Source organism: Brassica rapa, chromosome A07 (genome assembly GCF_000309985.2).
Source record: "Brassica rapa cultivar Chiifu-401-42 chromosome A07, CAAS_Brap_v3.01, whole genome shotgun sequence".
Lineage (NCBI taxonomy): Eukaryota > Viridiplantae > Streptophyta > Magnoliopsida > Brassicales > Brassicaceae > Brassica > Brassica rapa.
In genome coordinates, this window is record NC_024801.2 from 9,882,102 (window position 1) to 9,907,212 (window position 25,111).

Below are 25,111 nucleotides of genomic sequence, written 5' to 3' on the forward strand. Positions count from 1 at the left end.
AGCATTAAAATATTTCGTACAACTATTAAACCATCAAAAATTAATTTAATAATATGTAGTTTTGTAGCAATAAAAACTCGTTCACCTTATTTTTATCTCTTAAAATGTTAATTAAAGTTTCTTTCTACTGCAAATATTTCTAATTTTTTTTATGGTCTCTATCAAACTTGTAGCAAATTATAGCTTAAAACCATATTGGTTACATTTGTTTTAAAGCATTAAATTAGTATAAAAGCATAAATTCGAACATATATTGTTGTGTATATTTGCAAGAATTTGCGCTGTACATTTGTTATATGTTCAAGAAAATGTTAGCTTCTTTTGACATTAATCAAAATTTTAGTTTAAAATTTTCTTATAGGGATAAAGATTGTCATTTAATTTATTCATTATATTTTTTTATTGCATAACTCGTTAAAGAAATCTCGCCAGTCGTCATTGAATGCGTACGACTTACGGGCTTCGGTATATATGGTACTTACTTTGGTTAAAATAATCTGTATACTATGGACTCAGAATCTCGATGTTCGCGAACCTATTAAACCTAGCTAGCTATTGTGAAGATTTTCATTATCCTATAGTTTGGACCATCTATAGTACATAACTACGGGTATTTCTACATGAGTTTCTTCCAAGACTAACTAAATATCAGTTACATAAAAGAAATCAAATGTATCAAGAACAACCAAATATGGATCCGTCCAGCAGACGGAACCTTCCCGGAAAACAACACTTTATTATTAATCCATAAAATAGGAAAACAAGCAAATTAATAATAAAAGGGTATAAAAGGAAAGAACAGTCAACCCCAAGAATCGTCAAGCCACATGAAAACGAACGTCGATTCTGACTAGGCGAATATCCAGTCTTGTATATAAATATACACATACAATGAATCATCCATAGATCTCTTTACTAAACACATTTCTCACCCAACTCTTCAAAGCAACCAACTTGAACTACCAGAGACTACTTAGGACAAGTTTTATGGAGGGACCAAATAGGAGGAGCAACAGCCAACCACAAGATGACAAGCAAGCTCGCTTCCGAGGCGTACGGAGGAGGCCGTGGGGCAAATTTGCAGCAGAGATTCGAGACCCATCAAGGAACGGTGCCCGTCTTTGGCTCGGGACATTTGAGACCGCTGAGGATGCTGCACGGGCGTATGACAGAGCCGCCTTCAACCTTAGAGGTCATCTAGCTATACTTAACTTCCCTAATGAGTATTATTCGCGCATGGACGACTATGCGCTTCGCCCTCCTTATTCCTCTTCTTCTTCATCATCTTCGGGTTCAACTTCCACGGGCGTGAGTCGACAAAATCAAAGGGAAGTTTTTGAGTTTGAGTATTTGGACGGTAGAGTTCTTGAAGAACTTCTTGATTCAGAGGAAGGGAAGAAACGTTAGTTTTGTTTTCTTTATTTCATGTGGCGCTCTGGTGGCTTAGCAGCTTAGCTACGTGTATTATGTGCATGTATGTGCTTACTTATTACTTATTTTGGAATTTTGATAACGTGCTATACGGTCATAAATTGTAAGATAAGATGTATTTTGCGTTTCCATGAAATATGATTATTAGATGTTTAAAGTATATGCACTAGCTTATTACGTCCCTTAATTTGTAGGGGATATTGTTCTCTAATGAGATTTACATGCAGTTAATATTATATGATATATTTCAATAATATTGACGGCCCTATCGTATTACTTTATATAATTTGTAGACAGATTAGGTACAGTAATCCTATATGAAGCATTGATTAATACCTTTCAAAGAACATATCCTTCCCTTAAACACAAAATGGTCCATTAGTTTTTCGTAATTATTTAATTAGCGGGATTAACGTGATGAGATACTAGAATTGAAAGAATTTTATTTGACTAACTATATCATGAGAGTGTAATTACCTTTTTGTAACGCATTTTGAGAAATCTCTACGTTTTCATTTGTTTGATTTGGTTCAGTATAGATACTACCAACAGAAAAATAAAAGTTCGTGCTGTGTAAATGAAGAAAAAAACATGAATTGTTGATACACATACTCAATTATCAAATCTTTTGAGAATAGTGAAATAGTCAATGGATGAGTGAGTGATCTAATGAAGGTCCAGAAATAGTTAGATAGTACACCAATACAGCATGGACCATGCATATGAGAATCTAGTTCACAAACAAAATAAGTTTAACGTGACAACGTCATCAAGGAAGAAATTCTACTAAAAAGCAAGGTTAATATTCAAAGTTGCTTCTTGATTTGAAAAATTATGAATTGGTATATTTTTGTAGTTATCTTAAATCAGCATTCTTATACTGTTTTAAATATTCAGAATATCGATTTTTGAAAAAAAATAAATAAATATAAGTTCAATTCACTATCATGAATTACTGATAGTGACTACGTATTATCATCTCAATTCACACAATAGTAATATTGTAGTTTATATTAATGTGGTGAGTCCAGATGGCGATATGTAGTCGCTTAAGTTAAACCAACTAACAATTAACAAAAAAATACACAATGATGATCTACCTAGTAAAGTGGGCCAAATTTTATTTAAGTTGGTAAAACAAAATCATATTATAGATGAATAATAAAAAGCAAACAAAATTGGATTTGCTTTTTATTCAGTGGCGGAGGCAGAGAATAATATTGTTGGGGGCATCTACACTAAACTAAAATATTTACAGTGGGGGCATATGGATTGGGATTAATAACTTACACTAATTTCTTAAATTTTGTTGGGTTCAATGGCCCCCACCTTGTTCTATGTGGCTCCGCCACTGTTTTTATTATTTGTCAAACTACAATATTACTATTGTGTGAATCGAGATGATAATATTCACCATCCCAGCATATAAAATCTCTATATTATCCAAAGTCCAAACATATGATAAAACTGTTACTTATTTGGATATATTAATGTGAGTAAGTGAATATAGTATTAAGACATTGGGAAGAAGAAAACAAAAGAAGTGACAAATTGATCTAAAAAAAAAAAAAAATTGATCTAATTAACAGTTGCGTTATACCAAACATCCTGGTTATAACTCTCTCCACACTCTAGAAGCTCTTCCAACAAACTATCGTCTAAATACTCAAACTCAATCACTTCCTTCCCGCCACCACCGTCTCTTTCACTAAACTCTGACGACGAAGAAGCCACCGCATTCTCGCCACCACCACTTGGACCATCCCTCATCATTGGGTACTCATGAGGGAAATTGAGAATGGCCTTGTGGCCTCTCATAGAAAAAGCGGCTCTATCGTAGGCCCGAGCCGCATCTTCCCCTGTGTTAAACGTCCCGAGCCAGACACGAGCTCCGTGGTTAGCCGAGTCACGTATCTCCGCAGCATATTTCCCCCATGGACGCTTTCGTACACCTCTGTATTTCACCTGATTCGTGTTAGAAGCTCTGTGTTCCATAAGTTTAGTTTTAAGTTATATTTGTTTGCATGTACATGTGTTTGATGGTAGTCGATAATTTATACGTGGAGGTAACGTGACTATTGAGAATCAATTGGATTTTATTTTAAAACACGTGCGGGTGGTCAGTGGTCAAAAGCCTCCTATTAGTAAATAAAAAGTTCAATTATGGGGGTAAACTGTATCATTAAAATATGTACGTGCTATTGTCATAGTAAATTAAATTATTAAGGTTGTCAAACAAATAAAACTTTTGGGGCAGAGCTGCGTCCAGTATAGTTTCTGATAACATGAGGGGCTATAACAAAAATATTTAAATTGCGAGTGAAGTCCATTGAATCTAGATGGTCAAGGTGACGGCTAAATTGAAGAAAAAGTATTTTGTGACAACGGACCAAGATTGATTTCAGCCTCTCACTTTTTTCCGGTCACATTTGTTTATTTTTTTCATTTAATGTTCACGTGCCAACTCTGACCACACGTGTTGATGATTCTAGTTTTTTTTTTAATTTCAGTTTGACCATCACCAAATGTATAGAAAGGTATGAATCTTATCAAAATGAAACATACTAAAACATAACTATATCTAAACCCGTAGTATAATATATATATGTTTTTTACATTTTTAACTATTATTTAAAAGCAATGACGTACCCTTACATAATCTCCTTTTTAACACAACCTTATAATAAGGTTAGTCTTCTACAGAATTAAACCATGAGTTTTCTACCATTTTAGCATGAGTACTTTACCTTTTTACAATATATGATTTAATCATCTAGTAAAAGTATCTATCGCTAAAATTTAATTTTGGTGGATAACTTTGAAATCCTCTTTTGCGAGTGGAAGGTATGAAGCTCATGGGTCTCCCAAAGCATTGTCCCTTACAAACTTTTTTTTTGTGCTATGAACGTTGATATCATATTAACGAAATGTCAGGTGGATACAAAAGAGTAAACCTATTTATACATACTTCCATGGCAAAACAAGAATAAAAACATGGAAAGCCAAAATCATAGATGGCAAAAGAGTGACACAAAGATCATCTTAGCCAACTAGGCATGAGATTCTTGAAACTCCCTTACAAACTTCTCCCAGTAAGTAGGTAGATTCTTGAAACTCCATACTGTCAGTTTTGGGCTAAAAGAATCTTCAACTATTTAATTAGACATATTATTTGTTAATTTTATGTTGACTATATTAGATTCTGATAACTTTAGTCACACTTAAAATTCTGTAACAAGTGTAAGTGTGAAACAGAAAGATTTAAAATCCGTTTAGCTTTTGTGGTTACGAGTTGAAAACTCCCATACCACATTATGTATAAGATGACAAGTCCTAAATTCACGAAGAGTTGGAATTGATGGATCATATTGTGATGATAGACTAAAATTTCAATGGATTTTGCTCGTATATATATATATATATATATAGGCATAGAGCATTGTAGAGCTAGGTAATTAGAAGATGCGGCGTTTGAAAACGCCAACGAACGTTTTGTTTTTCCAAACTTCCAAGTGTCAAGAAACTTAAAAACATCAATGATTCGTTTATTCTTCCACATTGATCAGCGATGATCACATTGCTTCACTTGCCTATCCTATCTTTTGATTGGCCGTTTTCCCACTTTGTGTTTTTATTCTTCCTTTTACCAAAGTTAGATTTTTGTTCCTTGTCAAGTGGCCACTCTTTTCAAGCCTTAGACTTTAGACCAAACAAGACATTTAGTTTGGCCTTGTATGGAGTGTGTGGATATTGCTCACTCTAGAAAACAGACAAAACTAAACAAGAATAAAACTTCTTCCATTTTATGTCTTGACGTTGTTTACATTTTTACTACAATTCCTAATTTGTTTTAATTATACAGCGAAACCAGCCCTGAGTTAAATGAGGCAAAATAATACAGCGAAAATTCCATGATAACCTATGGCTGGAAACATAGTCTATAAATTTGATAGTATGTTTGAAATGGTTTAGTTTAGAATTCGAAATGATTCCAGATATTTCAATAACCTTCAGATCTAATAATCGATCTCTGTTTAAAAAAAGAAATAAACTTAGCGATCTTTTTTTTTTACTTAAGGCATATATTATAGAAGAAGAATAAAATGTTTTACAAGCATATTGCTATAGTTAATCCCACAATTAAATCCGTACTTAGTCAAAACCCATAATTAAGATCAGGTAGTTAAAAGGATAATTTGGTGAAGTTTGCTTTCCAGGAAGTCGAAGGGTCCTTATGAATGGTCCATGGTGTTTATCACCTCCGTTATAAGCCATCTCTGCATGAGGAAGGATGAGAGCGAAGGCGACGAGGAACGGAAGCTGAGGATTCTGTCCTTTATCAGTCGATTCAAGGAAGCGATGATCTCATTCTCTGTGAGAAAGCGCTGATTGTGCAATCGTTGATTTCTCTCTCGCCATAATAGGTAGATCACAGCCTGCCAGCATAATAAGATGAGGCGCTTGGCATGTCTGTTCCCTGATAAAGCCAACATTTGAGTTACCGTATCCTGCCATGATCGGGAGGGCGTAGTCGAGCACCTCCGAGAAATCTCCGACCAGATTCTATAGGAGTAAGGGCACTGGAAATACAGATGGTCTCTAGATTCTGGCCCCAAGTTACAGAGCAAGCAGGTACCATCAACAGGCAGCCCCCAAGCCAGAAGAAGATCGCGTGTAGGACATCTGTTCAACATAAACAGCCAAGCCAGAAAATTGTGCTTTGGGATTCCTCCTTTAGTCCATACCACACTCACCCAAGGTACCTGTGCTTCTGCTCCTTTAATCTCCCAATATATCTGTGCAGTTTTATATCTCTTAGACCTCACTCCATTGACAATCCACTCATAGCTGTCCTCCATCCCTTTGTGCAGCACCAGTGTTGTTAGGAATGTTTGCACCTGTACCATCGCTTCAGATCGAGCTCTTGGAAGTACCCAGGTTTCAGACCTATAGAGATCTGATAGAGTAACATCAAGGGGGATATCCTGTCTTGAAGCCCTGTCTTGTGAGAAGTAGTCTTGTAATGATCCAAAGGGGGACCAGTGGTCTGTCCAGAAGCGACAAGTTGCTCCATTGCCTACACGCATTTTGATCCAGGTATACACTTCTCCACGCATCTTGATTAGTTTATTTGCTAGCCAAGAATTATTAACACTGGTTTTCACAGTCCAGTAGTTAGATAGCGAACCTTGTAGCACCTCTGAAGTGAACCAAACCACCCACACTGACCCACCTTGAAAGAACAGCATCCAAATTAACTTGATACAGCAGGCCCGATTCCAAGCGCCTAAGTCCTTGATTCCTAGTCCTCCAGCGTCTTTGCTCCTAGTAACCACTTCCCATGATACTTTTGCAGTGTGATGCCCTTCAATAGATCCTTTCCATAAGAACATGCCACATAGAGAGTTGATTCGCGCAATGCAAGTCTTAGGAAGCAGAAAGTTTGAACACCAAAAGTTTGTGATCCCAGCAATAACCGTTTTAATTAAGAGTAGCCGTCCCGCAAAGGAGAGTGTCTTGACCGTCCAGGAGTTAAACTTAGCTTTTACTTGCTGTATCAGGATCTCGCAGTTAGCTAGTGTGAGCTTCTTTGTGCACAACGGGACTCCAAGATAACAGACAGGTAGGATCCCATTCGGCATGCCTGTAGAAGCTTTGATGGTGTCCAATTCCTGCTGAGATAGGCCAGACGCAAAGAAGGAGCTCTTTTGTATACTAACCGCAAGACCAGAACGAAGCTCAAATTCCTTTAGGACCTGGAGGACATTCTGTACAGAGTCTATAGATCCGTCAGTAAAGATCAGAAGGTCATCCGCGAAACATAAATGGGTGAGTCTTGAAGAGGAACATCTCTGGTGATATTTGATCTTTAGCTCTGAGGCTGCACGGTTGAGCATAACGGAGAGGACATTCATTGCAATAACAAACAAATACGGGGAAAGGGGATCTCCTTGACGCAGTCCACGGCTCCCTTTGAAGTATCCATGAACCATCCCATTATACCCAACAGTGAAGTTTGTGGAACACACGCATGCTTTCAGCCAGTCAATGAGGAGAGGAGGCAGGTGTAATCCGTGAAGGCAGTTGAAGAGAAACTCCCAGGAGATTGTGTCAAAAGCCTTTGCTATATCCACCTTAATGGTGATTCTTTTCGGTCCCTGTCTCCTATGGTATCCATTCACAAGTTCCCCCGCCAAGGTAGTGTTTTCCACAATCAGTCTATCTTTTACGAACGCTGTTTGGTTTGGAACAATCAGAGTAGGGAGGATGGGCTTAAGACGCCTGACTAGTAGTCTTGCGACTACTTTGTACAAGGTATTAAGACAGCTGACTGGTCGGTACTCAGAGATAAGGGATGCTCCAGGAAATTTTGGGACAAGGGTCAGAATAGATGAGTTGGTGGAAGACGGCATGAAAGAGTGACGGAAGAAATGCGATACCGCCTCTACAACTTCCTGACCGAGGAAGCTCCAAGAAGACTTGTAGAATGCTGAGGTTAGACCATCAGGGCCAGGAGCCTTATTTGGGTTCAGCTTAAACATGAGGGTGGTAATCTCTTCATAAGTCGGCAAGGCAGTAAGGGCAGGCAGCAGTGCTGAAGGAGGAGTAAAAGATAAAAGCAACCCAAACCAAGCTGGAGAGGAGTGGAGCTGCGGCACAACCAGAACATCAGGACCTAGAATGTTGCGAAAATACGATATAGCGTGAAGGCTCATCAGGTGTGGGTCCGAGAGGATAACTCCTGACGTCAGAACAAACGAACGAATGGAGTTGTAGCTGCACCGAGTCTGGAAAATCCTAAAGAAATAGGCAGTATTCTGATCCCCTTCTAACAGCCAGTTGATCCTCGATTTCTGCCTGAAGTAACTTTCTTCAATGTCCCTCAAGAACACCCAGTTCTCATGCACTCGTCGTTCTTCTTCAAAGGTAGTAGTGGAAGGATCGTTGAGAGCTTGCACCTGCACAGACTGTAACAAACTGTTAGCTTCTAAAACTCTCACTTGAATATTAGAGTAATTTTCTCTATTCAGTTGTTTTAACACTCCCTTTACACTCTTTTGCTTCCAGCTCAGTTTAGTGAGATTAAGTGCCAAGCTTCCGGTCAGACTCCATGTCTCATTTACCAGTTGGTGATAAGAGGGGTGGCGGGTGAGGTAATTGAAGAAACGGAAGGGTTTGGTACCAGCAAGGGGGAGGGGGTGAGCTAGGTCTAGAACACAAGGGCTATGGTCAGAGAAGAGAGGAGGGTGGAATGTCGCAGAACAGTTGGGGAAGAGAGAGATGACGTTGGAGTTTACTAGCAGACGGTCTAGCTTTTTGGCTATTGGGCTCTCAGGGCAGTGGTTACTCCAAGAGTACAGCGGTCCTTGGAAGCGAAGATCAAAGACTTCCATCTGCATCAAACAATCTTTAAATTCTTGCATCTGTGGAGTAGTGACACTTACTTCAGAGAGGGAGTGTTCCGAAGGGTTAAGAATCTCATTGAAGTCACCTCCAAGGATCCAAAGCTGCAGGTGTAGCTGATGAGATTGCCAAATGTACAGGAGCTCCACCCACAGATCAATCCTCTCTGCTCTTAAGTTTGAGGCATAAACTGCCGTGAAGTTGAAGGGAGGGGTAGCTGGGAGCGTGACTTCACAGGTAAGAGTTTGCCTTGATTGATGCAGTATCCTGACACGGACATCATCTTTCCAAATAACGACTATTCTACCATCCTCGTCGGAGGCATGGTTAGTTGCAAACTTCCATCCACGACAAAGTTTATCCAAGAGAGAGATAACATTCTGATCTTTAATATGGGTTTCTAATAGGATACCGAATGAAGGGTTATGAGTTTGAAGCCAATCACAAAAAGGGGTATGCTTGGCCGGGACATTTAGTCCTCGGACATTCCAAAAAAATATCTTAGTACACATTAAGAAGGGGGAGCAGACTCTCTCGTAGGTTGAGAGGAGTCCAAAAAGGCCAAAAGGGAGAAATGGTTAGAGGTTAAAGGGTAAATAGGTGGTTTTAAAGAAGAGGTTAAAAGGCTAAGAGAATTAGGTGGGGACAAAGATGGGTCAGAACGAGACCTCTTCAGTGAAGGTTGGTAAGTAGGACTAGGGATATTAAGAGAGGGTTGCTTTGTTAAGGGAGAGGTGATAGGGGATAAGGTTGCCAGGGTTTTTATCTTAGTAAATCTGGAAGGTTTAGAGGGTGAGGTAAATTTGGGAGGAGAGGCCAGGACAGTATTATTTAAGGAAAGAGGTGGGTCTAGTTCAGCGGGGGAGGAAGAGGTAGAGGGTAACGTTGGTGGAGGAACGGTTAGAGATGGAGAGAGTGGGTCTGCAAAGGGAGCCAAGGGAGTAAAGCCAGGAGAATTCACTCCAGTTGCATCTCCAGTAACTTTTATTGGGATGGTTTTTGGGCGATAATAAGGAACAGATGGTGTTTTTGAGGGATTTTTGGCTGGTGTTTTGGAGGTAGAAGTCTTGGATGGAGTTTTGGAAGGAGGAATGATTGGAGGGTTTTTTTGTGGTAAAGGGATTAGGAGGCAGTTTTTGGCTATATGACCCATCTCCTTGCAATGGGAACAGGTTGGAGGAAGCCAAGGGTAGGAGACAGTGACTTCAACAACCTCCCCTGATTGCCGAGTGAATTCAACAACGTCAGGTAAGGCCTTGGTTAAATCCACTTCAACCTTAGCATGTGAGAGGGAGAGACTAACAAGGTTTTTTGTGAAATCATCCGTTTCCTTAGGTTCACCAACAAGACCTGCTACCAAACTGAGCCCATCCTGATGCCTAAGATCCAGTGGAATGCCAGTTAAGTGAGCCCATATCTGGATCGACTTGAAGGAGGGAGATTTAGTTGAGTGAGTTGATGTCCACTGCTCGGTATGGAACATCGAATCTCCTACATACCAGTAGCCTTTTTCCAATATTTTTTCCTTCAAGTAGTCACTAGTGATGCGAACTAGGAGACTGCGGGAGGCCGGGTTGTTATGTATTTCCAGTCTAGTACCTTTGCCCCACATGTGGTTTAACACACTTTGGATTTGACTGTAGGGCGGAGGTCGACCATTGAAAATACAAACAATGAAGTCCTTGTGCAATGCGGCTCCTTTCTGAAAGACTTCATCAGGGATTAGTACCGTTGGTCTACCTGTAGCTGAGGTGGTAGCAGGTGCTAATCGTTTCAAGGATTTATCTTCAAACCTACGGATTTTTTCAACAAGAGTTGGAAAGGAATGGGCCTTGGGTTGAGTACCAGATTGAGTAGGTGCTGAGGCGGGATTGGGTTCAGCGGTTACAGGGTTTGGAGGTAAAGTGGCAGATACACGATTTGTATCTGTCGCATTTGAATGGTGGTGGTTGGACGAGTTGGCAGTGGATAAGTGAGTAGGTGAGATGGCTTTGTTGGTTTGCAAAGGAGAGCTAGTCTTGGGTGGCAAGACAGTAAGATTCACAGTAGAGTTGGAGTGAGCATCTGTTACAGATCCAGCAACAGTAGTTTCAGATCTGGGACTTGGAACAGAGCCAGAGACAATTTCCAACTCCATTTCAGTGTCAGCAGTAAGTGAAGGGCCAGCAACAGAGGGCTGTTGGGCAGTTTGGTTAGAGTGAGAGAAGGGAGAAGATTCAGTCGAGAGAACTGAACCTCTAGTTCGGTTGAGGCGCTTAGAGGAGGTGGTAGGGGAGAGGACGGGGAATAGCTCTAAGGAAAGGGTAGGGGTCGGGTCAGGCGGGTCGGGGGGGATGAGATTTCTCTTATCACCGGTGGAAGAAGACGACGGAGGCGAGGCGGAAGCGAGGCGGCTTAAATCCCACGGGTTCGACATAGGGAACTGAGCTAGAGAGCTTTTGGCTTTTGTGCTGCAATTTTTTTTTGGTTTTTTCACTGTAATATATGAATGTGTTTGATATTTTTATATCAGAAACATCTGAAGTAGAATTTCCTAATAAATGACTTAACAGACAATCAATTCATCATTTGGGGAAATAAAATTAACGTCATAACCATTCTTTATATGGTTAATTTATTGGTTGAATGGTTCATCCGATATAGTCTTATTTCCAGTTAAAAAAAAGGAGAAATTGTTTTTTTAGGCCACAAAATAATAATTATGTTCTATTAGGCAAATTTCTTTTTTGTACCATATTTTCCTCTAATATTTTTTAGTATTTTCCAAAATAAATCAAATAAATAGTTTTATAAATAATTTTAAAAAAAAAAAATAGTAACTACTGATGAAATACCTATATCAACAACATATTGGTATTTTTTCCAATTCTGAAAATGTTTAAATCATAATTTTATATTTTGTTCTACAAAAAGTAGAATTGACATTCTACATAGTAGAAAATGTAATCCACTTTTTTCATTGAATCTAATATGTTTAGAATACGTGATCTACGTAAATAATTATAATATAAAAATATTTGAAAAACACATTTCACGCTTAACTTATCGTTCTAAAATCTGTAGAATCTGGAATCTACACATTGCTATAAATCGAAAATCTGCAGAAATCAGAATCCACACATTACTATAAATCTAAAACTAGTAGAAATCAATTTTAAACATGTTTACTGTGTTCTACATATTACAAAACATATTCTATGGATAAGGATAATCAGTTCCAAAAATACAGGAAGACAATATTTGGAAATATTCAATTTTCTTAAATTTATTAAATCATTAAAAAAATCGTGATTTATAAAATCTGTTTTTAAATTAAAAAAAAAATTAAAATATCGATTTGGAAACTTTTTCTCACGTCATCTTCTTCTCCCCTTTGTTCTTCAAAGAGAAGAGAAAAAAGGGTTTGATTGATTAGAAATCGAGTTTTAAGAGTTTAGCTCATGTTTGTTCGGTTCAAATAAAGTCGGAATCAAACCGGATTTAACCGACGAAAACCATGAAATCGATTGGGAAGACTTACATGGGCACGAGATCGATCGATCCAGAAGACGCGACTGATCAATCGAAGTGGGATTGAGCTTCTGCGATCGACTGACCTGGGCTTGGTCGATCAGCATATGCTCCACATATTTTATCGTTGTTCTGGATATATTTACGAAGATCGACCGGTTCAGATCGAATGGTTTCTTATGGGATTGATCGATCCATTTGAGAAAAAAACCTTCATACTTTAGGCTTTGGGGGGGGGGGGGGGTTTAATATTTTTATAATTATTTTAGTTAAAAATTATATTTCAATTTTAAACAATTGTTTTATTAATTGTTAATTGAAATTAATGGCACTATTACCATTTTGAAAATATTTAGTCTAATAGGACATAAAGTATATGAGATTAGCCTAATAAGACATAATTATCATTTTTTGGCCTAAAAAAAATTATCTCAAAAAAAAGAATATAGCAACAATGATTTTTTTTGTAACACATATCAAAAGTGATTAAATTGGTGTTGAATGATGATAATTGTTACGTTGACCGCATTGAAACAAAAACGATAATGCATTTAACTAACACTCGGACGCACAGCTTTAAATAGTTTAAGCAACTCTACATTCATTCATTTCCACAATAGTGCATCAAAAGAGTTAGGAAAAAGAGAATCAAATGTATAAAAAAAAAACAATTGAAAAGAATAAAACTCAAATAGTGTAGAAAGAAAATCGGACCAACCTATACATCAAAACGTAATGCTATTACACCTTTTTGAATAAAGCATTCCAAGACGGAAACGATTCTCTTAACCCAACCAAATATCATTTGGCTAATGCGTGGTTTTACAAAAGCCCCTCATATATATTTTTATTTTTTTTCAATTTAATACAACTATAGTATTCTATCGTGTTGTCTTCTCATATAAACCAACGTATTTTTAAAATTCGATATGTTTTTGTTGAAGTGAACTTGAAGTAGCTTAGGAAACAAGCTACCACTTTCTTATGAGATTAGGAAAGTAATAAGTTAGAGTTATCTATAAGAGTAGTTTCCTAATGAGTTTAGGAACTTGAGTTTATATATAAGGATATGCAAGAGTGTTGCATAACTTGTGAGTTGAGAGAGCTTTAGTTTTGAGTTATTTTCTAAAGCATTGAGTGAGTTATAATAAAAGAGTTTGAGTTTGAGATTAAGTGTTTGATTCAATAATTGGTATCAGAGCCACTATTGATTCAAAACCTTACTTACGATAATGGGAGAGATTGTTGCTACCAGCAAAACAAAGATTGGATCATCGTCGATCCAATGTCCGATGCTTACTGATACAAACTACACGGTCTGGACAATGCGTATGAAGGTGGCGCTTAAAGTTCATAAGGTCTGGGAGACCATTGAACCAGGAGAAGAAGAAGGAGAGAAGAGTGATATAGCAAGAGCCCTTCTCTTTCAGTCGATACCAGAATCATTAATATTACAAGTAGGAAACCTAGATACTTCTAAAGCTGTTTGGGACGCGATAAAGTCAAGACATATAGGAGCTGACCGAGTAAAAGAGGCACGGCTACAAACCTTAATGAATGAATTCAATCGGTTGAAGATGAAGGAAACAGATTCCATTGATAGTTTTGTGGGAAAACTCTCGGAGATATCAACCAAGTCAGCCTCTCTCGGTGAGAACATTGAAGAACCAAAGCTGGTTAAGAAGTTTCTGAGTAGTCTACCTCGAAAGAAGTATATACATATTATCGCAGCACTTGAGCAAGTGCTTGACCTAAACAATACAAACTTCGAAGACATTGTGGGAAGGTTGAAAGCCTATGAAGAAAGAATTTATGATGATGAAGATGAGAAACAAGAAGACCAGGGTCAAGATAAGCTTATGTACACAGACTCACAGCCACAACATGAGAGAAACGAGTCCTGGAGAGGTAGAGGAAGAGGTGGCCGATGGGGAAATCGTGGACGAGGTCGCGGAAGGTTTGGATACCAACAGAATGGTTATCAACAAAACGGCTACCAACAGAATGGTTATGGATATTATCGACAAGAAAGAGATGCATCAAAGGTTGAATGCTTCCGGTGTGATAAAATAGGGCACTTCGCCCAAAACTGTCCTGATCGACTGTTAAAACTACAAGAGACACAAGAGGTTGAAGACAAAACTCAAGAAGCAGAAGAGTTGATGATGCAAGAAGTAGTGTTTCTCAACGAACGAAACTGCACACCAAGTAAATTCGAGTCAAACTTGGCAGTAGAGAATCAGTGGTACTTAGATAATGGGGCTAGCAATCACATGACAGGAAACCGCACCTACTTCTCAAAACTTGATCAGAGGATAACAGGAAAAGTAAAGTTCGGAGACGATTCAAAGATTGATATAAAAGGCAAAGGCTCGATACTATTTACCACAAGGAATGGTGAACGAAAGATACTATCCGACGTTTACTATATACCTGACCTTAAGAGCAACATCATAAGCTTAGGCCAAGCCACTGAATCAGGATGTGAAGTTAGGATGAAAGAAGATAAGTTATATTTATATGATCGAGACAACAAGCTGTTGATAAAGGCAAAAAGGTCAAGAAACAGGTTATACAAGGTGATTATGGAAGTTGAGAACGTCAGGTGTCTACAGACGATACAGCTTAAAGAATCAACGAAGTGGCATGCACGTTTGGGGCATATTGGTCTAAACAATATGAAGACAATGATGGCCAAGAAGCTCGTCGCAGGTTTGCCAAAATTTTCAATAGAAAAGGAAACATGTGTTTCTTGCTTGAGAGGCAAGCAAATTCGGAAATCTTTTCCGCAAGCAAGTTCTTACAGAGCAACAAGTGTATTAGAGCTTATACATGGAGATCTATGTGGTCCTATAACGCCACCTACAGCTGGAAGAAATAGATATGTGTTTGTATTAATCGATGATCACTCGAGGTATATGTGGACCATTCTAATGAGAGAAAAAAGTGAAGCTTTCACTAAGTTTCAGCGGTTTAAAAGCATAGTAGAACAAGAAGCTGGTACAACGATCAAGACATTTAGAACCGATAGAGGAGGAGAGTTCACGTCAAGAGAGTTCAACGATTTCTGCGTGGAATCAGGGATTAAACGTCATCTAACTGCACCATATTCTCCACAACAGAATGGAGTGGTCGAGAGAAGGAACAGAACGTTGCTTGAGATGACTCGGAGCATTTTAAAACACATGAACATTCCTAATTGGCTTTGGGGAGAAGCGGTTCGACACGCAACATATCTTATCAACAGAGTGTCAACGAGAACTCTAGAAGGTCTCGTACCATACGAGTGTTACAAAGGAAAGAAGCCCAACATCGATCATCTGAGAGTTTTCGGTTGCATTGGATATGTGAAGATTGACCAGGTTCACCTTAAGAAATTGGACGATCGTTCCAGAGCTCTGGTTCATTTAGGAACAGAACCCGGTTCCAAAGCGTATAGGTTACTTGATCCAGCAACACGAAGAGTAGTGGTAAGTCGTGATGAGGAAAGAGGATGGAAGTGGAGTGAAACAGAGAAAACAGGGGAAACAGAGTCGGAACTTATAGACTTTGGTTTCAAGATGCTTGGAGATCAAGCTACACAGGACGATGAAGGAGAGAATCATGAGGCAACTAAAGTCGAAGAAAACGATGAAAGTCCTATGGAGGAGAGTACAATACCATTAAGACGTTCTACTCGAATAAGTCACATACCAAAATATCTAGAGGATTATGAGCTATTATGCGAAGAGGAAGGATTCGAAACCCTATGTGAAGTTGAGTATGAGCATATGTTACTTCTTGTCAATGAAGAACCCTGGAGCTATGAAGAAGCACGTGATCTAAAGGTATGGCGAGATGCTTGTGATGACGAGATTGAATCTATTGTCAAAAACAATACTTGGACGCTAGTTGATCTTCCTCCAACATGTAAGGCAATCGGATTAAAATGGGTTTTCAAGATAAAAAAGAATTCTGATGGAAGCATAAATAAGTTTAAAGCGAGACTTGTGGCTAAGGGATACATACAGAAGCATGGCATTGATTTTGAAGAGGTTTTTGCCCCAGTAGCTAGAATAGAGACAGTACGTTTAATTATTGGAATGGCTGCATCACACAACTGGGAATTGCATCATCTAGATGTGAAAACAGCATTTCTCCACGGAGAATTGAAAGAAGAGGTTTATGTTTCACAACCGGAAGGGTATGAAATCAAGGGAAGTGAGACTAAGGTATATCGACTAAAGAAGGCACTATATGGCTTGCGACAAGCCCCAAGAGCTTGGAACGAAAAACTAAACTCCGTAATGCAGGATCTCAAGTTTGTAAGGTGTCTAAAGGAACCATCACTCTATCGGAAGGAGAAGAAAGGTGATCTATTGGTCGTAGCTGTATACGTTGATGATTTACTCATCACTGGGTCAAAGATAGAGATGATACTCGAGTTTAAAAGGGATATGGCAAAAAGATTCGAGATGAGCGATCTCGGACGTCTAAGTTACTACCTCGGAATAGAGGTGAAGCAACGAGAAGGAGGCATCGTGCTCAGTCAAGAAAGATATGCCGCTAAAATACTTGAAGAAGCCGGCTTAAAAGGATGCAATGCGGTACACATACCAATGGATGCAGGGTTAAAGCTAAGCAAAGCAGAGGAGGAACGTGGAGTTGACGAAAGAGACTATAGAAGAAATATTGGTTGCCTCCGGTATCTGATACATACGAGACCCGATCTTGCTTATAGTGTTGGTGTACTGAGTCGTTATATGCATGCACCGAAGGAGTCACACCGAGTCGCACTTAAACAAGTATTGAGGTACCTTCAAGGAACATTAGGCTATGGTCTTGAGTTTAAATCACGTTCAGAGAAAGGGCTTATAGGCTATAGTGATAGTAGCTATAACGTCGATCCAGATGACGGCAAGAGCACGACTGGACACGTTTTTTACCTTGGCGGAAACCCCATTACCTGGTGTTCTCAAAAGCAAGAGATCGTGGCCTTATCATCATGTGAGGCAGAGTACATGGCCGGAACAGAGACAGCTAAACAAGGTGTGTGGTTGCAGGAACTCCTTGAAGAGATATATGGGCGGACAGGTGATAAAGTGGTGATACGTATAGACAATAAATCTGCAATTGCGCTAGCTAAGAATCCGGTCTTTCACGGTCGCAGTAAACACATTCATACACGATTCCACTTTATAAGAGAGTGCGTTGAGAAGAATCTGGTGAGTGTTGAGCATGTAGCCGGTGTGAAGCAGAAAGCCGATATATTAACAAAAGCTCTTGGGAGAATCAAGTTTAAGGAGATGAGAGATCTAATTGGAATTCAAGATGTGTCAAATGGAGACTTCAAGATCAAGGGGGTGAATGTTGAAGTGAACTTGAAGTAGCTTAGGAAACAAGCTACCACTTTCTTATGAGATTAGGAAAGTAATAAGTTAGAGTTATCTATAAGAGTAGTTTCCTAATGAGTTTAGGAACTTGAGTTTATATATAAGGATATGCAAGAGTGTTGCATAACTTGTGAGTTGAGAGAGCTTTAGTTTTGAGTTATTTTCTAAAGCATTGAGTGAGTTATAATAAAAGAGTTTGAGTTTGAGATTAAGTGTTTGATTCAATAGTTTTTTCTTATCCCAAAGGATACGATTGGCTGAAAAATTCTTTCCATTTAAAAAAAAAATATATATATTTTCTGATAACAAAGTCAGAATATTTACACGTCACTTGAGATTTTTCTGATTTACATTTCTCTACACATATACACAGTATCATCTATCATCTCTTTAGGGATACAGTTTTGTTGTGCGTCTCTCTCCTGACTATTTGCAGATTCTGCATTCAATCTCTAATGTATCAATCAAACGAAGACGACGACGATTTCCTCGCTGCCCTTTGGTTCGATCAAAGGTTCCTCCTTTTTTTCTCATATTCAATATTTGATTGATTGTTCAATTGTGATGTGTTGGGTCTCTTAAAGTTTCCCACTTTCAAACCAATTCAGTATACACTAAGATAGTAATCACGAATATGTTTCTTAATCTGTTGTTTGCTCTTTGATTATGCAGCAACGGAGGTGAAGATCCTTACGCATTTATACAGACAGAACAGGGGAACCTCTTTCCGGAGTTCGGGTCATCATCTGGTGTGAATCTGCAGACAGAGCAAGAACAAGAACAAGTATGCAACAACAACAACATTGGAGCTCAGTTCGATTCTTTTAGTGGAAACAATGGTTTAGGCCCTTTTGGTGGAGTTCTCTATAGTAGCAGCATTGTGGAGAAGGAACAGGAGCTAGTGTGCTGCGGTGTAGTGGAAATCAATTCTTCGTCATCTGTTGGAGGTGTTAAGGAAGAGTTGGAGGAAGAATGCTCAAGAAAGAGGTAAAAGAACCTCTCTAAGATTCTGAATCCTCTGTATGGTGTTGTTTGGCAAAACTATTTGTTCAGATTGATTGTGATCTTGTTGTTTGGTTTATCTATAGGGAAAAAGTTAGTATACGTTGTCTGAATCTGATTATGTATGAACAGGGGACGAACTGGACCATGTAGCAAACCAGGAACCAAAGCCTGTCGTGAGAAAAAGAGAAGGGAAATGCTAAATGACAAGTATGTTTCATAGTTTTGCCTAATGTTTGTGTGTTTAGATGTTAGCTGCAGTCTCTGATAGAGAAGAACTTGGTTGTTTTTCTTTTTTTACAGGTTCATGGATTTGAGCTCTTTTCTGGAACCTACAAGAACTCCAAAGACTGATAAACCAGCTATACTAGATGATGCAATCCGGGTCGTGAACCAGCTCAGGGGTGAAGCTCATGAGCTTAAAGAAACCAACCAGAAGCTTCTAGAGGAGATCAAGACTCTCAAGGTTGGTTTCTCACTTTTGTCCTAAAGGCCTTATGGTCATTGAACTATGATGGACTTATCTTGTTTTAATTGTGTATGGAATAGGCGGAGAAGAATGAGCTAAGGGAAGAGAAGCTGGTGCTGAAGGCTGATAAAGAAAAGATGGAGCAACAGTTGAAATCTATGGCGGCGGTTCCATCGCCTGGGTTCATGCCTTCTCATCCAGCAGCTTTCCATCAAAACAAAATGGCCGTTTACGCGAGTTACGGTTACTATCCAAACATGCCAATGATGCCATACTTACTGCCACCCTCGCAGCGTGATACGTCTCAAGATCAGCAAAACTGCTCTTTTGCTGCTTGATCTTCTCTATGTTGGCATCATACTATGAAAATCACTTTGGAATTTTTGGTTTCATGCAGATGATTCTTTAAGTTTTTCAGTGGGGGATAGAGAATGTTATGGTTCTTTCTTCCAATTGTTACTTAGGTTCTATTTTTGAATAAAATGTCTGAGAAACTTTTTTGTACGATTATTATTGATCATTGTCAAGTATTACAAAATGGTTTTAACCGTTTTAAGAATCCAGGAATGAATGGAACAAGCCTCTATTTCCAAGTGATCTAAAGTATCTTGCACATGAGTTGCTAGATCGTCTCCTATGGGAGAATATTGTTGTTACAAAAACAAAATTGCCAATTCCTAATTGTATCAGTAAGAAGTTTGAGCTTTATGTCCCTTCTGTTGGTTGAGTAGAGTGTTTTTGTTGCATAGGATAGTGGAGCAATCTGGTAATACAGGTAGTGAAATTTTAGGAAAATTTTCTAGTCTCTTGATCAAATAAAACAAAGTTCGAAATAGATAAATAAAAAGTATGTTACCAAATGTAGAGCAATCTGATAATACAGGTAGTGGAATTAAATATGAGAAAACAGTACTACAAAGATGTGGTCCAAGTGGGTCCCACTAGACGCATCTTTGCCACTTGAGTTGTAAACTCATTTTAATTCCCAGCCGTTGGATCTTTACCATCTTTTTTAGCTTCAAAGCAAAGGCAAACGACCACAAACCAACCGCATTTGTTTTGTTTACATGTTTGTATCATACTTTTGTTTGATTCAAATGTAACCTTGTCAATATATAGCATCTTTTATGATTATGAAATTTTGGGTTTGTGGATCCATGCATCTCTTACAATAAGGTCAAAACAGGTGTTATTTTATTTTGGATAGTAGATGAACTGAACATGACTTGATCTATTTCATTACCATTATCCATAAACTTTACAGACACAACGGAAAAAGGAGAAGCATTTAAGCTCAACGAAAAAATCTGTTAATTCACATAAACGCTATATGTTTGGTAACATCAAAACTTACAATCAATCTCAAACAAATGAGAAAATAAGCTGTGACTAAAAAGACACCAGTAAATCAAGTATACACTGAAGAGTTAAGTAATCGGTTCTATTAACAATACAAAGAATCAAAAATCTAAAAAGAGTGTATTGTGTAACAAGTATATATGTGGGGTATAACTACACAGAAGAAGCAAGTAACCAAAGAGTGGTAAGTGAAGAAACGGAGATTGAGATCCAAGAAAGGAAAGCTAAAGTGACAGAGAGTTGATACCTCCAACACTCTGCTTCAAAACTGCAGCTTCCTAAATCCCCAAAGTATAAAACCATGACCCCTGCAGAGGACGAGGCTCCCGCTAGAGACAATGTCGCTGTTACCTGAAACCCGAACACAAAAGATTGTCTACAGTTTCGAATCTTTGATCATTCATTTGTAATGAGAGAAAGAGAGAGGGGCTTTACCCAATCTCCAACTACAAAGAGGCTGACGAAGACCGGGCTAAGAAGCGTTTTCTTTCTCACTAAAGCGAAGGTGTCTAGTATCGCAAGACCGAAACTCCATATGACTTGCAAACCCATTGCTGCGATTAGGTAGCTACAAACCAAAGTGTGAGAACAAAAGAAAGGGTAACGAAAAAGTTCACAGCTTAATGTAAGATCGTAACACAATCAAAGATTCAACATCTGAAAGCACACAGCTACAAGATCTTCAAGGTAGCCTAACAATGTTAGAGATTCTAAAGGAAGCAACTTTCTCAGGACCGGATCTTAAAATCTTCCCTAAAATATCAAACCCACACTAAATCAATAACTCAATAGAGTGGAGTGTTTTACCAGAAGGCAGTGTAGTTGAAGAATGAACCGGAAGAGACCATGTAAGAAATGGAGGCAGCAGCGAAAACACACTGTGAGATTCTCAAGACAAGACCAGTGAAAGTCCCTGGTGTTCCAGGGATATCTACTATCATTTCCCTCTTCCCCCCAATTCAAGACGACCCAAGTCGTCAAAATAAAGTCTTTCTTTACTTCTCCTCTGATTCTGGAAAGCTCAGGCGATTTTTCCGGCGAGACAAAATAAAAAAAGATGGAAGTTTTTTTTTTGCAGTTTTCGGGGTACGAGATTGAAGGATCAGAGGAGTAGAATCTGGGAAAATTGAAGACTTTTTTTTATTTTTTGCTGTTTTTTATTTTCAACAGAAAGGGCACATAGAGAGGTATGGCGAAGAAGAACAAATGCGCATTTATTTTTGTTTAATGGAGGGTGGAAAATTTTAATAAATAGTTTAGCTAATGGTGAAAGTGATGGACAAATTTATGGCGTTTCTTTAATTCATTCATTCATCTTTAAACTTTTGCATTGTTGCAAGTTACACTTTTTTCTTTTGAGAAAATTATATATTTTTCAAAGTTTGGTTAAGTATTTTCACTTTTTATTAAAGTTCATATTTGCACTTTACATTTCCGAATGTGATATCCTGGAAAAAAAATTGTTAGAAAAAAAAATCATGTTAGTTACGACTAATCCATAAGATTAAACTATTATAGAAACACGTTTTCTGATGTAGTTACTATAAATTATCTAGTTATAAATAAATATTGTCATATAAATAGTTATAAATCTATACTATTAAAACATAATAATTCATGTTTTTGCTTTAACCACAAATTCAATTTTATCTAAAATACCTCTATTTTTAGAAAAGGAATACTTTTATTAATATCATTTTAGTTTTTTCTTTTTCTTTTTATTTTAGGTCTATAACGACAAATATAGTCCAAACAATGAAGATTATTCACTAATTAAAATGTTCAGATTGGAAAACTCATTTATATAATTTGAAAAACATTATACACAAATGCAATTCAATCTTAAATATAGCCCACAAAATAAAAAATATATATATTTAACAGTCATACTTTATTATATTATACACATAAAATTCATTAAAACTATATCTTTTTGAAAATCCATTATAGACAAAAGATACTTTTATTATACACAAATCAGGTGAAAAGCAACTTTAACCACATGTGTTTATTTTTGAAACATAATTATTCAAAATTACAATATAACAATGTATTACAACATATCAAAGTTGTATCAAATTCAACCTATCATTTTCTGAAAAATTAGATTCACTTATTTATCGTGTGTTTGTTTATTTTAAATTTTGTTAGATTCAAATTATTTTTATAAAAATTATCTTCAACTGGTTAATAACGAATTTTGGGTTCTTACCAAATTTTATTAACTTTTAATTAACAATTTTCATTAAATATGAACTGTATTATACACAACCTGTCAGATCTACATTTTTGAAATACGGATCAAAAACTAGTTATTAACTTATTATTTGATAGAATACATAAACTAATGTAATTATTTGTGACATTTAGAATTTCTACGAAAATACGGTCAAATCACGATTTTAATAAAAATCAATAGATAAACACTAAGATTTTTTCGTTTAATTTTAAAAAAAAACATGACTCATTTAGTTTTCAAAAACAAAATGATGCAATTTAAATTGTATATTAACATTGACAGACCAATATGATGAAAAAGTTGTAAAATATTTTCTTTTGAGTATTTCTGTTTTTATTATGTCGAACAACTTTTACTCAGTTAGTATATGCCCAACTTTACTTAATAATAAATCAAGTTATAAAATGATTAGATCACCATGTTGAAACATCACTATAATTTTAGATAGTATGGCCCAGTTTCAGTCAGTTTTAATTTTGAATTCTTTATTAGCTTTGTTGAGTATGATTTATATAGCCACTGTAGAGAGAAACAATCCAACGACCAAAACAAAAAAAAAAATCCTACGACCAAATGCCTTGATGAAGCTTAAATAGTCGTTGAACCAACTACGACAATTGTGTGATATACGCAAGCTACAACCATTTTATAAATATTTGTACGATAGTTTTATGATGAATATATATATATATGTCAGTCAGTGACTGTTATTCATCATCAAACCATCGTACCCGTATTTATTCAAATGAGAATCGGCTAGATAAACATGAATAAAGATCTACACTAGGTAAATGAGAATCTGTGATATATATGTAACATGAATCGGCTAGATAAGTGAGAATCTGTGATATATATGTATCATTATCTAAACTTATAACTTGACATTATCCTAATAATACAAACACAACGCTCACTAGGTTTTCTGCAACCGATTTGAAAGTTCTGAGCCACGGTCTCATCTCCAAGTTATCTGAAAACCCTGTGCTTAAAGATGATGAGGATGATGAGACTCTGGTTAAAGATGATGACGAGGTGGGGAAGATCAGTGATGGCAGTAACAGAAAATAATAGGACAGTGTATCTTCCCGAGGACATGCTTGTGGAGATACTCTCTAGGGTTCCAGAGGCTTCTCTGGCACGGTTCCGATCTACCTCAAAAGAATGGAACGCTCTTATCAAAAAAGAAAGGAAACTTGACTACAAGTCTCTTGTTGTCATATTAATTGATCGTAGGGTTTATTTAGCTAGGCTTGATCTGCACGGCATTCAAGACGACAACGTTGTCAATCTAATAAGTCATTTCAGCTTCAATGATCCTCTTTCCACTTCTTCGAAAGAAGTCGGTATACGCCAGGTCTTCCACTGCGACGGCCTACTGCTATGCACCACCATGGACAATAGATTGGTGGTTTGGAATCCATGTTCAGGGGAAACCAGTAGGATGATCAAACCGTTAAATTCCTACTCTCGGTATGACACCTACGCTCTCGGTAAATCCTCGAACAACAAGTACAAAATCTTGAGAGTGCATCATCATGGACCTGGTTACTTGGAACCATGCCTTGTTGATTACGAAATCTATGACTTCACATCTAATTCGTGGAGGGTAGTTGGTAAGACTAGAGAGTGGTCCATTCCACATATGTGGCGAGGTGGAACGTCTGTGAATGGAAATACTTACTGGCTTACTTTTACTTTTAGGCAAAACGGTCCAAGGTCGAGGGATACGTTACGATGTTTTGATTTTTCAACAGAGAGGTTTGGACCTGTGTCTCTTCCGGGTGATCCTCGTTCTTATTATGTCTTTGCTTTATCAGTGACTAGAGAAGAGCAAAAACTTTGTCTCTTAACTTCTTCTCGTGATGAGGTATACGATATAGATGTATGGATAGGAACTAAGATTAAAAGTACCGGAGACATGTCATGGAGTAAACTCCTAACAGTGGAACGAACCCAACGCTGCCAGTTCATTACGCTTCGTACTGGGATGAGTTTCTTGGCCGATCGGGAGAATAAAGTTTTAGTGCATCCCACTAAATATAAGATCTCTAGTAACTGCTTATTACACATTTTGGGAGAGGATAAATACAGACAAGTGGACCTTCATGATGTAGGATTTAAATGCTCACTTCCTGTCCAGTATGGTCCAACTTTGGTTCAAATCCAACAAGGTTCTTTGGGGGTAGGCACATGGAAAGCACCAATAACGTGACTTGTAATTGGCAGACTAGTTTATGCATTGTTATCCAAGTTTTCATGATATTTGATAAATTATAATGTTAGTCTTCCTACTTCATAATTAGTTCCCGTACCTTTCCCAACTTT

At 37.7% G+C, this 25,111-nt stretch overlaps 5 protein-coding genes across 5 annotated transcripts; 3 read left to right on the forward strand and 2 right to left on the reverse strand.

The window, feature by feature from the left end:
* The first annotated feature begins 910 nt into the window (after positions 1-910).
* LOC103828766 (ethylene-responsive transcription factor ERF098) lies at positions 911-1,591 on the forward strand. Its single transcript, XM_009104400.3, has one exon. It carries the CDS (start codon positions 988-990, stop codon positions 1,405-1,407), a length of 420 nt encoding a protein of 139 aa, XP_009102648.1. The 5' UTR covers positions 911-987; the 3' UTR covers positions 1,408-1,591.
* A 1,299-nt stretch (positions 1,592-2,890) lies between these two features.
* LOC103828767 (ethylene-responsive transcription factor ERF095) lies at positions 2,891-3,478 on the reverse strand. The gene has a single exon (XM_009104401.3). The coding sequence runs from the start codon at positions 3,424-3,426 to the stop codon at positions 3,010-3,012; it is 417 nt and encodes a 138-aa protein (XP_009102649.1). The 5' UTR covers positions 3,427-3,478; the 3' UTR covers positions 2,891-3,009.
* Positions 3,479-18,000: 14,522 nt separating this feature from the next.
* On the forward strand, positions 18,001-19,735 carry LOC103828768 (transcription factor bHLH34). Its single transcript, XM_009104402.2, has 5 exons — positions 18,001-18,231; positions 18,390-18,704; positions 18,852-18,929; positions 19,023-19,185; positions 19,269-19,735. The coding sequence occupies exons 1-5, from the start codon at positions 18,173-18,175 to the stop codon at positions 19,524-19,526; spliced, it is 873 nt and encodes a 290-aa protein (XP_009102650.1). The 5' UTR covers positions 18,001-18,172; the 3' UTR covers positions 19,527-19,735.
* Positions 19,736-20,479: 744 nt separating this feature from the next.
* On the reverse strand, positions 20,480-21,744 carry LOC103828769 (CASP-like protein 5B3). Its single transcript, XM_009104404.3, has 3 exons — positions 21,355-21,744; positions 20,983-21,115; positions 20,480-20,898 (listed from the first exon to the last, which is right to left on the reverse strand). Exons 1-3 carry the CDS (start codon positions 21,486-21,488, stop codon positions 20,701-20,703), a joined length of 465 nt encoding a protein of 154 aa, XP_009102652.1. The 5' UTR covers positions 21,489-21,744; the 3' UTR covers positions 20,480-20,700.
* A 472-nt stretch (positions 21,745-22,216) lies between these two features.
* LOC103828770 (putative F-box protein At4g10190) lies at positions 22,217-25,056 on the forward strand. Its single transcript, XM_009104405.3, has one exon. The coding sequence runs from the start codon at positions 23,778-23,780 to the stop codon at positions 24,996-24,998; it is 1,221 nt and encodes a 406-aa protein (XP_009102653.1). The 5' UTR covers positions 22,217-23,777; the 3' UTR covers positions 24,999-25,056.
* The last annotated feature ends 55 nt before the right edge of the window (positions 25,057-25,111 follow it).

Coding starts and splice junctions, on each gene's coding strand:
- LOC103828768 (XM_009104402.2), top strand. CDS start 18,173: ATGTATCAATCAAACGAAGACGACGACGATTTCCTCGCTGCCCTTTGG. Junction 18,232..18,389: donor GCCCTTTGGTTCGATCAAAG/GTTCCTCCTTTT, acceptor TTGATTATGCAG/CAACGGAGGTGAAGATCCTT. Junction 19,186..19,268: donor AGGAGATCAAGACTCTCAAG/GTTGGTTTCTCA, acceptor TGTATGGAATAG/GCGGAGAAGAATGAGCTAAG.
- LOC103828767 (XM_009104401.3), bottom strand. CDS start 3,426: ATGGAACACAGAGCTTCTAACACGAATCAGGTGAAATACAGAGGTGTA.
- LOC103828770 (XM_009104405.3), top strand. CDS start 23,778: ATGATGAGGATGATGAGACTCTGGTTAAAGATGATGACGAGGTGGGGA.
- LOC103828769 (XM_009104404.3), bottom strand. CDS start 21,488: ATGATAGTAGATATCCCTGGAACACCAGGGACTTTCACTGGTCTTGTC. Junction 21,116..21,354: donor TTCAACTACACTGCCTTCTG/GTAAAACACTCC, acceptor TTTGGTTTGTAG/CTACCTAATCGCAGCAATGG. Junction 20,899..20,982: donor TCTTTGTAGTTGGAGATTGG/GTAAAGCCCCTC, acceptor TTCGGGTTTCAG/GTAACAGCGACATTGTCTCT.
- LOC103828766 (XM_009104400.3), top strand. CDS start 988: ATGGAGGGACCAAATAGGAGGAGCAACAGCCAACCACAAGATGACAAG.